The sequence below is a fragment of the Alligator sinensis genome, unplaced genomic scaffold (genome assembly GCF_000455745.1).
Source record: "Alligator sinensis unplaced genomic scaffold, ASM45574v1 scaffold299_1, whole genome shotgun sequence".
Lineage (NCBI taxonomy): Eukaryota > Metazoa > Chordata > Crocodylia > Alligatoridae > Alligator > Alligator sinensis.
In genome coordinates, this window is record NW_005841981.1 from 2,654,265 (window position 1) to 2,669,240 (window position 14,976).

At 45.4% G+C, this 14,976-nt stretch overlaps 1 protein-coding gene across 8 annotated transcripts in view; it reads left to right on the forward strand.

Moving 5' to 3' along the window:
- RARB (retinoic acid receptor beta) overlaps positions 1-14,976 on the forward strand; it is a 563,324-nt gene that overhangs the window by 533,892 nt on the left and 14,456 nt on the right. For all 8 annotated transcript variants that reach the window (XM_006021194.3, XM_014518768.2, XM_025201021.1 and 5 more), the window contains one exon: positions 10,475-10,651. In XM_006021194.3, the coding sequence (XP_006021256.1) occupies positions 10,475-10,651 (177 nt within the window). The remainder of the gene's footprint in view (positions 1-10,474; positions 10,652-14,976) is intronic.

Genomic DNA, 14,976 nt, shown 5'->3' on the forward strand with positions numbered 1-14,976 from the left:
CCCCCAGCCCCCCCACCCCACCCCACCCCACCGCTGTGAGAGTTGGTGCCGTGGAATTGCTGGACAAATGGGGGCCCCTCCAGAGGTCCTGGGGTGCAGACGCCACTGCTGCTTTGCTCCCCCTGGACTGCCTCCACCCTGAGGCCTCTGCAGAGGCCTCCGCTCAGCCAGCAATGCCATAGTACTGACCCTCACAGTTGCAGGGACCTCCTGCTTCCCACACTGCTTCTCCACCACCACCATGCGTAAACTCATGTTGCTGGACAAATGGGGGCCCCTCCAGAGGTCCTGGGGTGCAGACGCCACTGCTGCTTTGCTCCCCCTGGACTGCCTCCACCCTGAGGCCTCTGCAGAGGCCTCCGCTCAGCCAGCAATGCCATAGTACTGACCCTCACAGTTGCAGGGACCTCCTGCTTCCCACACTGCTTCTCCACCACCACCATGCGTAAACTCATGCAGCAGCCCCTGCCCCTGCACCATGCTGCCCCTGTGGCTGCCTGCTTCCCACTGCCTGTTGCCCATGAACCCCCAACGAGCCTCTTGCTCCCACCCTCACACTTGGCTTGCTGCACTGTCACCCTGCACCTCCCGCTGTAGCTGCAGGGAAGGTAGAAGAGGGGGGAATAATGCTTTGTGCAGCAGCAGGAGGGAGGAAGAGGAGGGAGAAGCAAGTTAGTCCCTCCCCCCAAGCTCCAATACAAAGGAATGGGAGAGGACTGGGGGAGGGGGTTGGCAAGGCAGACCCAGGAGCAACAGCGTCATGCAGGAAAGGGAGGGAAGAAATGACTTGGATCACTCCAAATGGGAGTTCCCTCCCACCCCAAGCACCTAGACAAGGAGCTGGGCTGGCCCAGGCCAAAGCGCAGGGCCCCTGGGTGGGAGGGACAGACACGTTTGTGGCCCTGCCTACAGCAGGGGTGGGGGTGGCATTGGAGTCACTAGGAGAGAGCATTCCACCCCAGACCTGAAGTGGGGACCTGGCATTTTCCCAGTGCTGCCAAGAACCCTAAGCCCTTCACCTGCTGGCACAGAAGGGACTGTGTTGCCCCAGGGACAGGGCCATGAGGCTGTCCTGCTGTAGCTGTACAGGGGCATCAGCACCTGCATCCTCCTGGCTTGGAGAGACTGGCTGCAGGAGCTCCTGTGGCCTCCTAGCTGAAGCCAGGGACCCCTGAGATCATGGGTTGGTTTAGATCCTCGATCCATGAAGTCCAGGCTCCTGTCAGGCAGAAGGTCCGGCCAGGGTGTCTATCCACGACGTTCCTCTCCCACTTGCAGCCTCCAGCCTGGAGGGGCCAGGAAGCTCTGCTTGCCCTGCATGCCCAGGCTCAATATACAAGAGTAAGCCTTTATTCTGAGCTATTATGCAATTGTCTCTATATACACTACTCAAAAAACCATAAATCAGGACAAAAGCCATTTTTTAAAATAAAATTAAAATATTTTATAGTAGATGTTTGATTTTTAGTATGTGAGTTTTTATCTATAATTTGTTAAAATTATATCTTTTGGAAAATGTTATGTGTATGGACCTCCAATTGGTTCAGCGCCATTCTTGGGAAGGTCCAATGCCCCTGAAATCCCCACCAATTGGTTGAGGGCAATGGGACAGATTGTTAGAGGGGTCACAAGCCCTTACTACCTGAGAGGTTATGCCTATGCATTCTGGCCTAGGGGGCAGGCCATGGACCATGAAGGCAGGCCTTCCAGAGGAGCAGTTTTTCCCAGTCAAGGGGTGGACTTTTCTGATGTCAAGGACCATGTGATGGAGGCAGGTAATTTTGGGACCAACATAATGGCCAACAGGGCAGCCAACATGGTGGCAAAGGGAGTGGGGTTTGGAGTTGGGTGGGCTTATATCATGGATTGTGTGACGATGGGACTTCTGGTTCCAAGACTACAAACTCTCCTCCCAAAAGGGGAGGGGACTCTCCTCTCCTTCAGGGCAAGGGGACTTCTGGTCCCAAGATGGCAGCCAGGGAGCAGGACACCTGTCAAAGGGTGGGACTTAACAATTTGACAAGAAGTGTACCCTTGTGGCCCTTGAGAGCTGACCAAAATTCATTAAGTGGTCCTCAACCCAAAATAATTATCCCCCGCCCCCGAGATAGCATTTCACCTAGCAAATGGATGGGCTCAGAATCCCTGGGGTTATTCGCATGTGTAAAGTTCAGCATGTGCCTACATTTTTTTGTAAGCAATATGCTAGTTGGTATGGATCTAACCTGGGGACCTAATGTAGTTTTGTAGCTTTACGAGTGTTACTGGATAATGGCTAACAATTGCTCCTGAGAATGCAGGTGAACTACTTAGGCTAAGGGGAATATGGAGGTTATCTGCTCCATCTTACATAGCAAATAAACTGTCTTGCAAAATGCCACTTTGCAAATGAGGCTAAAAATATTTACAAAATAATTTCTATGGAGAAAGTTTTCATCTCCTGAAGTCTGTCTTTGTGCCTATGTGGTTTGTGTTAGTCAATGCATAAAATGAGCAGCATTTATTCACCAAGTGTGCAAAAGCAGCAGTTAAAGGTATGCTAAATATACACAAGGTCATATTTAAAGACATTAGAACATAGGAATCATTCTGTGGGATCTCTAGAATGGACTAGTACTAGCTATACCGGGGCCAGTACTAGGCGTTCTGAGGAAGGTGGAGAATATCCTGTAGTAGGCTTGCTAAGAAGAATTTTTCCAACTATTTGAGTTGGTCTAATAAAAGATTTACCCAAAGAACTTTGTCTGCCTATGTCTTTAGATCAACACGGCTACAACCTATACCCCTGTAGTAGGCAAGCACAGGTTCTCCTTTGTTAGGCCATGAGATCAGGGAAGGGAATGCTTTTCAGGGAAGGACAAAGTGGCTGGATGGATTTTAATGCTTGTGCTATGAGGTTCCCATCAGCTTATGGGGCCACGATCCTAGAGATTTACCATAAACCTGTCTGTAGATAAGGTGCTCTGCCCCATGCCATAGTTCTTAGTCATCCTTAAACACTGAAGCCTTAATTGAGGAAAACGCTAACACTGGTGTGCAGTCATGGTTGCCTTCACTGAGTAGTATTTTACTGAATAGCACGTGTGCAAGGTTTTCAGCTACACCAACATTGTAATAAAAACTTTTGCCATCTGATTTTGAGAACAGTTTAAAATAATTAGCCCTGGAAAAAAAACCAAAAAATTTCTCCACAGCTACATGCTTCTCTGGCAGTATCTCTTTACTCCTGCTTGTGTTAGACTTAGTCAAAACAATCAATGCAGGCATGCTGTTAAATAACAGGAATTACTGAAGTGGCCAAGCACGTTCAGCTCTCCTGGGACCTGTCCAGTATGCTCGGCTGGAGCTTGAAAACAGCCAGCTGGTGACATAACAAAAAGTTCTTGTTAGGCTCCAAGACTGTGGGGTTTGCAGAGTGGCTTTTCAAGGGATCTCCTGTTTTAATTCCCTATGCAAAAATGCATCCTGTCTCAATTCATCTCTAGCTCGCTAGCATCTAACAGACTCTGAGTTCTCTAAACATCAAACTGTTTCTGGAAGACAAGTGTTGAAAAACCTTCCTGTGTTTAGGGAAATTTGCTTTTTTCCATACAAGAACTAATCACATGTCCACAGCTGGAATGCATGGCCTCAGACTGGAATGCATTCCAGAGTTTTATGCTTAGAGGCTGTGTCGTAAACTGGCTAGCCGGGAATGGCATATCTGTATCCATCCAATATAAGCAAGTTATATCGCTTTGTGTTCACCCTGCATTACAACTGGACAGTGTCTCTATGCTCCCAGAATTTAGTGTAGCTAATGAACTCTCAAAAGGTAAACGGGCTCTGCTATATTTTCACATTATAAATTGAATGCTAAAGTATAATTTTGTCCTTGAAACTATATGAATATGGGTGCAATTCATCCTGTGTTTCATTACTGCATAAGTAGGTGAATTGTAGCCTAGTTTGGCTTTGGGGCCTTAAAGCACCTGGTCTGGTCATCTGTCATGTGAGGCTGAGATGAGTGGGGTTGCTTCAGAACATAATTCCAAACAGAGGACTTGGGAGGCATGTGATCTTGCCTGTTTGGGTGGTTGTATAATGTTTTTCTGGAGTTTATTAACTTTTTAAGTGAACTTGCAGAATGTGGCTACAGACTCTGCTGCTTTATGGTGGTCTGGATGAATGAGTCTTGGTTAAACAATGAAACCCAGAGAGGGTTATTCTCTCTCTCCCTGGATCTTTTCTATACTACCATAGGTACCTAACCCTCCTCCCTCCCAATTGATGTGCTTTAATATTGGTACTATTTTCACTTGGCCTTCTTGTTTGCAGACAGCTTCCCCAATTATTACAGTGCTAGTTATTTAAATATCAATTATGTAATTTGGCTCTGGCTATTCTAGCATTTTAGATGGGAATCTAAAATTATCAGATAATAGTCATTAGTATCATACCCCTTACCTGTATCAGAAAGGGTTAATTAAAGTGATACAATGTGAGGTTTCCCCAGCTGTTGGCTCACTCCAGCAGTAAAGCTTGAAGATAGAGTGAACCTCTGTAAAACTTGAGGATAGAGTGAATCCAAACCTCAGCATGTGCAGGACAAAATACAAGGCCATTTCTTTAGCTTAGTTTTCTTTCTTGAGCTTAGTTTTCTAAAACAAAGCTGGAAAAGGCCTCCCTGTACAAGAGAAACAGAAAGTCCTTATACTATTTTAATTAGTAGGATGCTTGTGCTCTGTTGAAAAAATCTGGTTAAATATTTAGGTGATAATGCATGCTGTTGTTTGGTATGATTGCATGCTTTTTAGTGTCCTTTGAGAAATTTGATACAGAGACCAAAAGAATCCTTAAAAGTTAGGAATTAACCATCATTTAGAAAAGTTACAAGACCAAGGAAAGCTAGGAGTGTCAGCTAAGAGTTAGCATTTTCTTATCTTTATTAGTAGTAACCAAATATCACAGCCAGAAGATTGCCTAGCCTTGCTCTTAACGAGACCACTGAATCTAAACATTTTATGAAAGACTGCTTTCTCACCACTTGTACTATGTGGATTGGTTCTTTAAACCACTTCATGGTTTTTTTAACTAGAGATGAGAATTAAACATTGGAATAAAACAGATCAGATCAGAGTTGATGAGTTGCAGATTCCTTTCCTCTGTGGAGTTGTGGAAGGAAGGAGGGTGGATCAAGAGGGGGCACAGTGACATGGACTCTTCTTGCCACACACACACACTACAGTCAACAGTGCTGAGGGAGCATCAGCCAGAGACTTTTTTTCAGTTCCCGGATTAAGTAAAAATCCCCCTGCCCCTTCCCCTCCATGCTCAGCAGCACCTCACCGTTCCTCCTCTATCCCCTCCTCTGCCCACTGCTGTCTCTGTCCCCAGCAGCAGGAGTTGGGGGGAGGCTTCAGAGCCACTCCAACCCCCTCCAGCTGGGCTCTATGGGCAACCAAGCTCAGCTAGGAACAGCAGCAGCGATGGGCAGGTTTCTCCTCCTGCCTGATCCTCTGTGTTCCCTGCCAGGCTGGGAGCTGGCGCTGGGGAAAGAAACCCACCTGTTGCCCCTGCCACCACTGTCCGGCTGAACCTGGCTCCATGTGCAGCTCTGCTGGAGTGGGACAGAAGCAGCTCTGGAGCCTGGGTCAACTGGGGACAGCAGCAGGCTGGGGTGGGGGACTGGGTGGGGAGGGGACATACCACTGAGCATGGAGGGAAAGGGACAGGGAAGGGAAGATTCTTATCTGACTGAGGGACCCAGCTGCTGCTCCTGGGGCATGGTCTGCCTGCACGGGGGGAGATTTGGGAGTAGGGGTTTGCAGCCACCCCTGCAACACTGGTCACTGCTCCTGCACCCTTTACATAATGCTGGTGGAGAAAGCCACCTTCCAGCAGTAGGATTCCTTGACGGTTCTGGCAGCCCTGTGTGCGTTTCATTGATTAGGATTTTCTTCCTTTCTTTTGTATAAAGAGCCCTGGGCCCTGAGCGCCCAAACAGCAAGGAGGAAAGAGCTACAAAGCACTGCAGGGGGAGGCAACCCTAGGAAATCTATGGGAGGCCTCAGCCCACAAGTATCCAAATGTTTTACCTGTCAAGCATTGCAAGGGGGTGGAGATTTCTTTTTCATGTCATGCATCTTGGAGGAAATATTTTTTTTTTTCTTCATTTAAAATTGGCTACGTCTTGGGAGAGGAATGAGAGAATTTGTGCATCAATCTCTCTCAGAATCCCCTAATAATAAAAAAGACTGCTTAAAATGACTGGGAAATTTATTATCATAGGAATTTATTCTCAGAGTAAATTCCCTAAATCATTTGAATTAAAAGGTGCATTTGCTGGGCAATGGCAAATGCAGCTCTGTCAATGATGAGAGCCAGCAAGCTGTTTAAACATAATGGATTTCAAAAGTCCATTATAAATAGATCTGTTTTATTACTGTCATCCAGCTAAGAGAAAGTGCCTTTGTAATTTCTCTAGAGATGTCATACTTTATAGTATAATTGAGTGTAACTATGCTGCTTGTCCCCTGAGACTGATATTATTTGTAAGTCTACAGCTGTGTTACATCCAGCCTCGTGATAGAGGGAGGATAAACCAGAAAATAATTTTTACTCTGTGGACCTTTGCTTCAGGTTGTCCCAGATTGCTCTTTGCTAGCAGGGAGCAGACAGATTTGCTTCCCTGTGGTGTTTTGTTCTTTGTAGCTGTTTCACTTTGGAGTTGCAAGACTTCTCTGCTGTACTGTTAGAGAGATAATGTGATGTATCTTGACCCTGGGACTCAACAAAGGAACACACTGAATTCCTCGATCCCAGTTGCATTAGACTGAGCGCATTGCTGCTTTTGCTAAAGAGGACTATCAGGCGTCACTGATTAAACCATTGTGGCACCTATGAGCCTTGTTCCATTTGTAAAGTGGATTTTAAAGACAGTAGGGATTCCACTACAGCGTGTGTTTCCACGAGTACCTTGTCCTGTATTGTTATGTGGAGGGAGAGCAGATTGAAGTGGAGAGCAAAAATGATTGAAAAAATGGGATCAATTTATGTGGCAAAAATGGCCATTTAATTGGATTTCATAGCATGGTTGGGCTTTTCCACTGATAAAGATGTCACTGGGGTGCATTACAGTATTGTTCCACCATATGTGCACCAGTACAGGATTATGGGAAGCACAGTCCTTAAACATGTGCACGGCTGCTTGTGGAAAAGGCACCCGAAATACTGCCTCAATAAAACGCCAAGCAAAACTCATCATGTTTGAAGCTTTTTCACAGCATGCAGAGAAGAGATCCCTAGGCACATCTAATCAGAGGTTCTGTTTCTATCATGCATTTTATTAACCCCATGTTTTATTGCTCAGCCTATACATTGATGTAGAATCAATTTTATTTTTTCATATCTGGGAATGCTGCTAAAATCATAGCTGTTTTCCGTGACACTTATAGCCACCTTCGTTACCAAATAAAACGTTAAAAAGCTTTCTATTTGCAGCATTCGTGGGATAATGCATAAGCAATTTCAGACCCGGTGCCTCTGAATCTGGCAACCACTACAATAAAACACCAAGTTACTCTGTATTTTATTAACTGTCTTTTCTCTTCAGTTTGCTTAATAGTGAGTTAGATTTACATTTTGTTAAGATTGCTGTGCATTACTTTTAATAGCAGACATGTCAAACTTCCCTGTGCCAGTAGTGTAGCATGATAAAGTAACCCTATGTGATACTGATGAAGATTTCGTTCACACTTGCTGGTTTCATGCCCTGTCTTTTTTTCCAGATGGATACCCTATTGTAAAATGATTTCCTGCTTTAGGCTCTGCTTTGTGTAGCTCTGTGCTATGCCATCTTTCTATGAACTGGATAAACTGCCTATTAAATTTAATTACAGCCTGAATGACTGCACATCTTGATCTTATTTTTCCCCCAATGTACTGTATTTCACCAAGGTCCTTGAGGATGAAATAAAATAAATCTGAGGGATGCATACTCAGTAACTGAAAGAAATGTTTCAAAGGGCATTACGATGACTGTTAACCCATTACTTTTGGGCCATCTTGAAGGCAATCCTTTAGTTTTAGGGTTATATAGACATTTCCTCTTGTCTTCTCTCCTGTCATTAAAAAAAAATAAAGCTGATTTTAAGAACTCCTCAGGATAGAGTTATAAATAGAAACACCACTCCATCATTTCTACCTCTCTGAAAGGAGAACAAAAGGCACAGATGATGATTAAAGCTACACACTTATGTTATAGGCTTCAGTCTCTCCTCCATCACAGAGGGGAGGATTGTAGGACAGACTGGGATCAGGGGAGTCAGTTGTGGCCTGTAGGGCTTGTCCCAGTGCAAGTGAGGGATACATGAGGGTGGCAGAAGGGCACTCCCACCAGTGGAGGGTCCTATGTAGCAGAGCAGTTAAGGAGATAAGATAAGAGTGCCCACCATAACTTCCCCTTCATCCCCTGCCTCTCCATTGCTCCAAACATCCCTACCACGAATCTTCTTTCATCTTACAGCAGAGGTTGAAAGGCAGTCATACTCAATCTTTCTGGCATGCAGGCTGGATGACTGGGGCACAGCCGGACTGTGGCTGCATCTAGTGTGCGGGGCCAGGTCTGACTGTTCCCAGAGCTGCAGCAATTAACACTGCCACCGGTCCCCCACCACCAAATTTCTGGGCCTACAGGGAACCCCACGGGCCAGATCACTTGGCTCCATGAGCAATGGAAGAAACAACTACCTCTGTGAGGTTTTTGTCAGTTAACTTGTAATTCTTCCCTAGCTGCTTGAAGATCATTTTGCACCAAATATTCAGAACAAAGTGGTCTTAGCCAGCTGGAGAGTCCAGTCCTATATCAGGTAGGAGACTGAATGGTTGAGGGAAATTAATAATGGAATACAGGCTATTTCAAATATAACTGATGTAACATGAACCCAGGGGGAATAACCAAAGGCAGTTGTTTTGTGATGGTGCTGGCAATCTCCAACCATTTTCTAAGAAAGAGGTGCCTATCACTGATAGCAAAAGTGGAGTGGGAGTGTTGTCAGAGAGAGAAAAAAATCCTAGTGACTTCACAATAGTGAACTAACTTTGTCCACATAAGAAATTATCTGAGCAAGTTTAAGGCCTTGTTGGAAGGTATTTTGCATCAGTTAGTTTCCCTCTGTCTGCTAGGGGCAGGACTTTAGTTTCTCAATGGTGTCAGCCTTGGCACGTTTCATAAGTGACAGCTTTTTACATTTTGAAGAGTCATGTTTGTCTTGTACTGAAATAGGTTTCTCACTGTGGCAGAGAAGATGAATCAGCTGAAGGGGGACAGTACAGAAACCCACTGAGGATGAGGAACTTCTGTGGGGAGTATAGAAAGTAACTTGGAAAAAATTTGAGACATTTAAAAGATTGCTGAATAAAATACAAAGCAGTTGAGAACAGGATTATGTGGCCGCAGGGTAAATTAATAGCTTGTTAGATCAGTTGGTTATCTCTAAAGTCTTATTCATTTTTATGCATTTTTGAGTGTTCTTAAAATACATGATCCGGCACCTTCCGCATCTGATCCAGCTGCAAGTCCCTATGGATAGAAAAGTCCTTCTTTCCAGAACAGAGTGCCTTAGTAGATAAAGCTCACTTCCAGATCCTGGAAATTGGCCAGTTCTCAGATGACGTCCACGTTAGCGTTAACTCACGTTTTTTAAGGGTAAAGTGACACTCTTCTCTATTTAAAATCCTGAAATCACATGTCCACACTGAAGGGATAAATGTCCTACTATATATGACCTGCAAAGAGAGAGATTAGTCTGAATCCTGTGTTTGTGGCTGTAGAAGTACACAATCAGTGAAGGGATATTTCCTTTTAGAGTATTTTCTAACAAATTCTGAACTTCATACTCTTAAATGAAGATATGGCTTTAAACATTGCACAGTGCTTCCCACAGTGAGGGAGAGTTGTAGTGTTCTGTAAAGAAATGCTTTTCTCTAATTCATGAGGGACTTTCTCTTGAGAAAATGAAAACCTTTGCAGAGAGACAGAGAAGATAAATTAAGTAGAACTAATTTGCTAAGACCCTAAGTATGTGAAACTATGTTCCAAATATTTGGCTGCTTTTTCCAGATGAGGAACCAATATTCATGTTCCGCTGTTCATTTTATTTTCTGGGGTGCAACTGCAGATTGTCTCTCTCTCTCAATGCACTTATTATACAATGGCAGGGAAGAATGATAGCATTGGCATTTGGAAATGTTTAAGTTCATTTGTATTCTGTATACAGATGGCCTCTGTAATCATAAGTAACATAGAACTATCCAAGGAATTTTTAACAGACTAATCCAAATTTAAAAACAGCAGCATCCCAACAGCAAACTTTGCAGAAAATGCCTGGAATGTTAATAGAAAGCACTTCAAGCAAGAATAGTGTTTGTGGTGTTGTGTTTAACTTTACTCAAGAGATGACTATTGATTAATGATGCCCTCCCGTCTCTCCAGAACTCTAGCGCAGAACATCGGGTTCGACTGGACCTTGGGCTTTGGGACAAATTCAGTGAACTGGCTACAAAGTGCATTATTAAAATAGTGGAATTTGCAAAACGACTGCCTGGCTTTACAAGCTTGACCATTGCAGACCAAATAACTCTCCTTAAAGCAGCCTGCCTGGACATATTGGTATGTATCTTTCCTTTATAATTTGCTGTTGCTTTCAGAGATGTATTTTATGCTGCACTAAGTCAGATTCTCTGCCCAGTTGTCCTGCTACAAGTGAACCTGATGGAATAGTCTGGCAGAACTGAGAGTAGACTTTTAACCCACCCCGTGAGGGAATGCAGTAATGTGGGAGAAGGACAAGGAAATGAAAGCCTGCCTCTTTCAGAGTACGGGCTCTGTTCTGGGTTCTGTTGATTTGAGTGCGGCTGCATGAGGGGCAGAACTTCAGCTAGTGTATCTGTGGGATAGTGAGAATGATTGATTTCTTTCCCCATGTCACTGTTTTGTATGTGGGATCTGATTTTCAAAACTACAGCTGCAGCTCTGTGTTGGAAGACGGTTCAGTTCCCTGAGAGCGGCCCGTGCCTCTCAAGCCCCAGATGTAATGAAGAGGGCAAAATGATAAATCTTCAGACCTAGATTTTCCCATGTTGCGTTGACGGAATCAGCTGAACCGAGGTGGAGGTTAGGTATTGAGGCCCCCTTGCCTTTTGGTAGGGCTGAAGTTCACAGTGGTGAAATACTATTGAATTAACATAATGCACATTGTTTGCAAAAATGCTGAGCTTAGTTGAAATATGGAATCGGAGGGAGCGTGTTCTGCGGCAGAGAATGGGGTAGGAGAACTTCAGAGTGTTATTCCTGATGAACACAGTGAACTCTGGTAGTTTAGGCAAGTTACTTCATCTCCCAACGTCTTAATTGTTGCCACCTGGGGATAAAAACACTGACCCATTTTTCATCCAGAGAGTGCCATAACAGTTGCTTGTTTGGAAAGTGCTACGCGATCCTCAGTGCAAAGGGGCCTTTGAAATGTCAGTGACCCGCTTGTTATTAAACACAGTTACAGTAAAACTGAATGGAAAGCACAAAGTGTGCTTGGAAAACCCCCCAACCCCCTTCCCTGATTTCCCGCTGTGTTCCTTCTGGAAACCTGGAGTGAACACAGCTCCGTCCTCAGCCAGAGAAGCCCCCTGTTGGATGGCTACTGGATGTATTTGGCTTGGCATCAGCCAGCAGTTTATTCTAGAGAATTTGCAGTTACAGTAATTAATCACAGGAATCTCTGCACATGCACCACTTCAAACAAAATCATATTGAGGCGAATATTAACTGCACTGACCTTTTCTTCTTGTTTTGTCAAAAGCTGTTTTGAAAGATCTCTTATGGGTGACATTGATATATAGGAGAAACAGAGACAGAGGGGGAGAGAGATTATTCTCTGGCCCATAAAAAAGGAAACGTGGAGGTTGCCCTGTAGTTCCCAAGATTCACCTCTCGTTGTCCCCTTGCTTACAGGCTTTCATTCATACTGGAGTGTCTCATTATTATTGTGTGTGGTCTTTCCACAAGACATCGCCATTTATTACCAATTGCATGCCTGTCATTGTTAACACTGTTATGATAAGACAAAGTTAAGTTCCTCTTACACCAGGAGGCATACAGTAATTTATAAAGTATGACATTGTCTCAAGCATATTCTGCCAGAGATAAGGGAAGAGAATTGATTTACAGCTGTGAGCTCTAAGTAACAAACAGTTAATAGATTGCCGCAAAAGAAGGTACAGAGAGAGTTTCTGTAACTTAACTATACACCCCACAACCAGAGCTTTTCAGAAACCTCTCATTTTCTAGGAATCCTCAGTAGCCGTCAGACAAAATGGTTTTGTAATTCTGAGTGTTTAAGATAAAAATGTAACCCTTCCTCGCCACTGAGGAGCAGAGGCTTGTACCTCTATGTCATATGGGTTCCTAATGGCTTGGCTAGTTGCACATGTTCTGTAAGTTAACAGCCTACCAAACTTTAAAGAAAGTCTTAGGGTCTAAAAGTCTTAGAACCCCAACTAAATAAGGAATTCTAGCCCTTATTTTATCTTATGCTTTCATATGACCCCTGCCTTGAATCAGATGGCTGGGTAAAATATTCCTGGCTAGACAGTACAAAGTCATACGTGTTTTTAACTTGGAAATAGTGAAATAAATTACTTTAACTATGTAAGTACATAGAAAGATCCAGCACTTGAAGCAGTGATGTACCACACAAGGAAGCTTTCCATTCACAAGCTTCAGGACATATGGAGCCTTCAGGCCATGCTTGGAAAGGTTATCTTGAACCATGTCCTTTGGAGCAATCTGCTCACCTCTCCTTCCCTCTCTTCTTCACTAAAAGGCAAACTGAGCATGGAGAAGCTGTTACAAGTAGTAGTCCCAGCTGTTTCATGTAACTTTTTTTCCCTGTTTATGTAACTGTTTTTGCACTGTTTCAAAAGAAGGGATAACATTGTTACCAGCCACAGTGTGCACTACATGCAGGCCGTATCTACATGAGCAGCAGACTGCACAGTAGTGTCCCCACACGGTGTTTTTTCTGACACTACTACGCAGTAGCTCGTTACTACTACACAGTCGCATTGTGTCACAGTTTGTGCCCAACACCACTGTACAGTAGTGTCTTGTGTAGATGCGGCCTCAGTGTCTGCGAAATGCCCAACATATTAAACCTGCATACATGTGGAAGTAAAATAGAAATGTGTTGATAATCTATGGTTGTTTTCCTCCTATTTTTAAGGGTTCATTTCAGATGCCTTATTTTCTTTTGCAGTTGCACACAGAATGAATTTTATTAGTAGATGTTTAGGATTGTGAATCCAAAAAGATAACAAAGCCAGTAGGGAAATACAAATCGCCAGAGTGAGAGACTAACATTAGAGGGATGGGGGCGAGGAGGGGAACACAACTAGGTTACAGAAAATACAATGTTAGCCAACTAAGCCCAGGGGTGGGGGGAAGGGGGAAGGAGAGGGAAGGGGTTCGCCTGCATGGTCCGCAGTGGTGGAGGAAGTAGGTCAAAGAAAGTGTCTCAGTCCATATAGAGTCTCATCGCACGGGTCCTCTTCAGGTGGAGCAGGGTGGTCCATTGCTGAAGAATCTTCTCGAAGTGAAGTCCATCTGGTGCAGAGCAGGGTTCAGGTGATCCCCTCTGGGTCCAGTCTGGTGGTGATCCGTCTGATGGGGTCAGAGTACTGGTGGTGGCCTGTGATGCGCTCCATGTAGATGTCGTGGGACCAGCAGATGGTGTTGGACACCATGAGGCAGCGCATCAGCTTGGTGTAGCGGCGGGAGATGCAGCAGGTACGCAGGATACTCTCGTTACTGGGGTCCCAAGCTCTGAGCGTTCCCACGATGAGTGCATCGACCGTCACGTCATAGCTGCAGCCCCTCAGGATGTCGGCCAGTGGGGCATACTTCGTCCCCCTTGCGAGCCCAGGCATTGGTGAAGGCTTGGTGCCGGTTCTCGAAGGGGATGGTCACATCCATGGTCACGGCCTTCTTGGCCTTTTCGTTGGTGATCACGATGTCAGGTTGCATCTGGCTCTCACAACCCGGGACGATGCAGTTCATGGAGATCTCCCCCACTGTGGCTGGGATGGCCCTCACCAGGCGGTCCTGGACAGCGTTGTCTGCAGCTGCACAGCACGTGAGGGAGGGTCTCTACCGCATACTGCACCGTTGGCACGTCTTGTCCCGGTGGCTGAAGCAGATAGCCCCGTTCAGAGGTAGGCAGTTGTGGCGGGTGCAGTGGACGAAGCACTGGTCCGTGAAGCATGTAAAGCTCCCACTGGGCATGAAGTGGTTGCTGGAGTCCCACTTCAAGGTGACATCAAAGACCTTACCTTGGTCGGGTTTGGCCCTCAGGTCGCTGGCGTACTTGTTTTGGACGGTGTCCTTCAGGAACCAGGAAGGTCCTCATGCAGGGCATCACGGTGACACAGTTGGCGTGCGGGGCTGGTTGCAGGGAGACTTCCAGCTCCTGGCGCTCCTTGGTCCAGGTCCAGGCACAGCCAATGTGCTTCCCGAGGCAGTGCATGGCGTTGCGGGCTTGGCTCCACACTACTGTGGGTCGTATCCCCTTTCAAAGCAACCTGCACTAAGCTCTCTGGTTCTTCCGTTCTTCCAAGTAGCAGGGTATGATGGGACCAGTCCTGCCCAAATGGTGCAGAGGGGAAAGCAGAGAGACAGAGCCTGCTTTGTGGAGTGTGGAGTCGAGCGGGCTTGGCTCGGCTCTACTACTGTATACACACAACCTGTGCAAATGGCCAGACTATGCATACACCACACCACATGATCCGTAATAATAGGCATATTGGGTTTGCTGTACACTTGTGCGTATACACTGCGTTTATACAAGCTCCTCTGCAGCACTCGGAAGGCAGACAGCCTGCTGCGTGTGCTATATGCACATCACATGCAAATATATGTGCTGTATGCCTATTGAGCACGTTTGC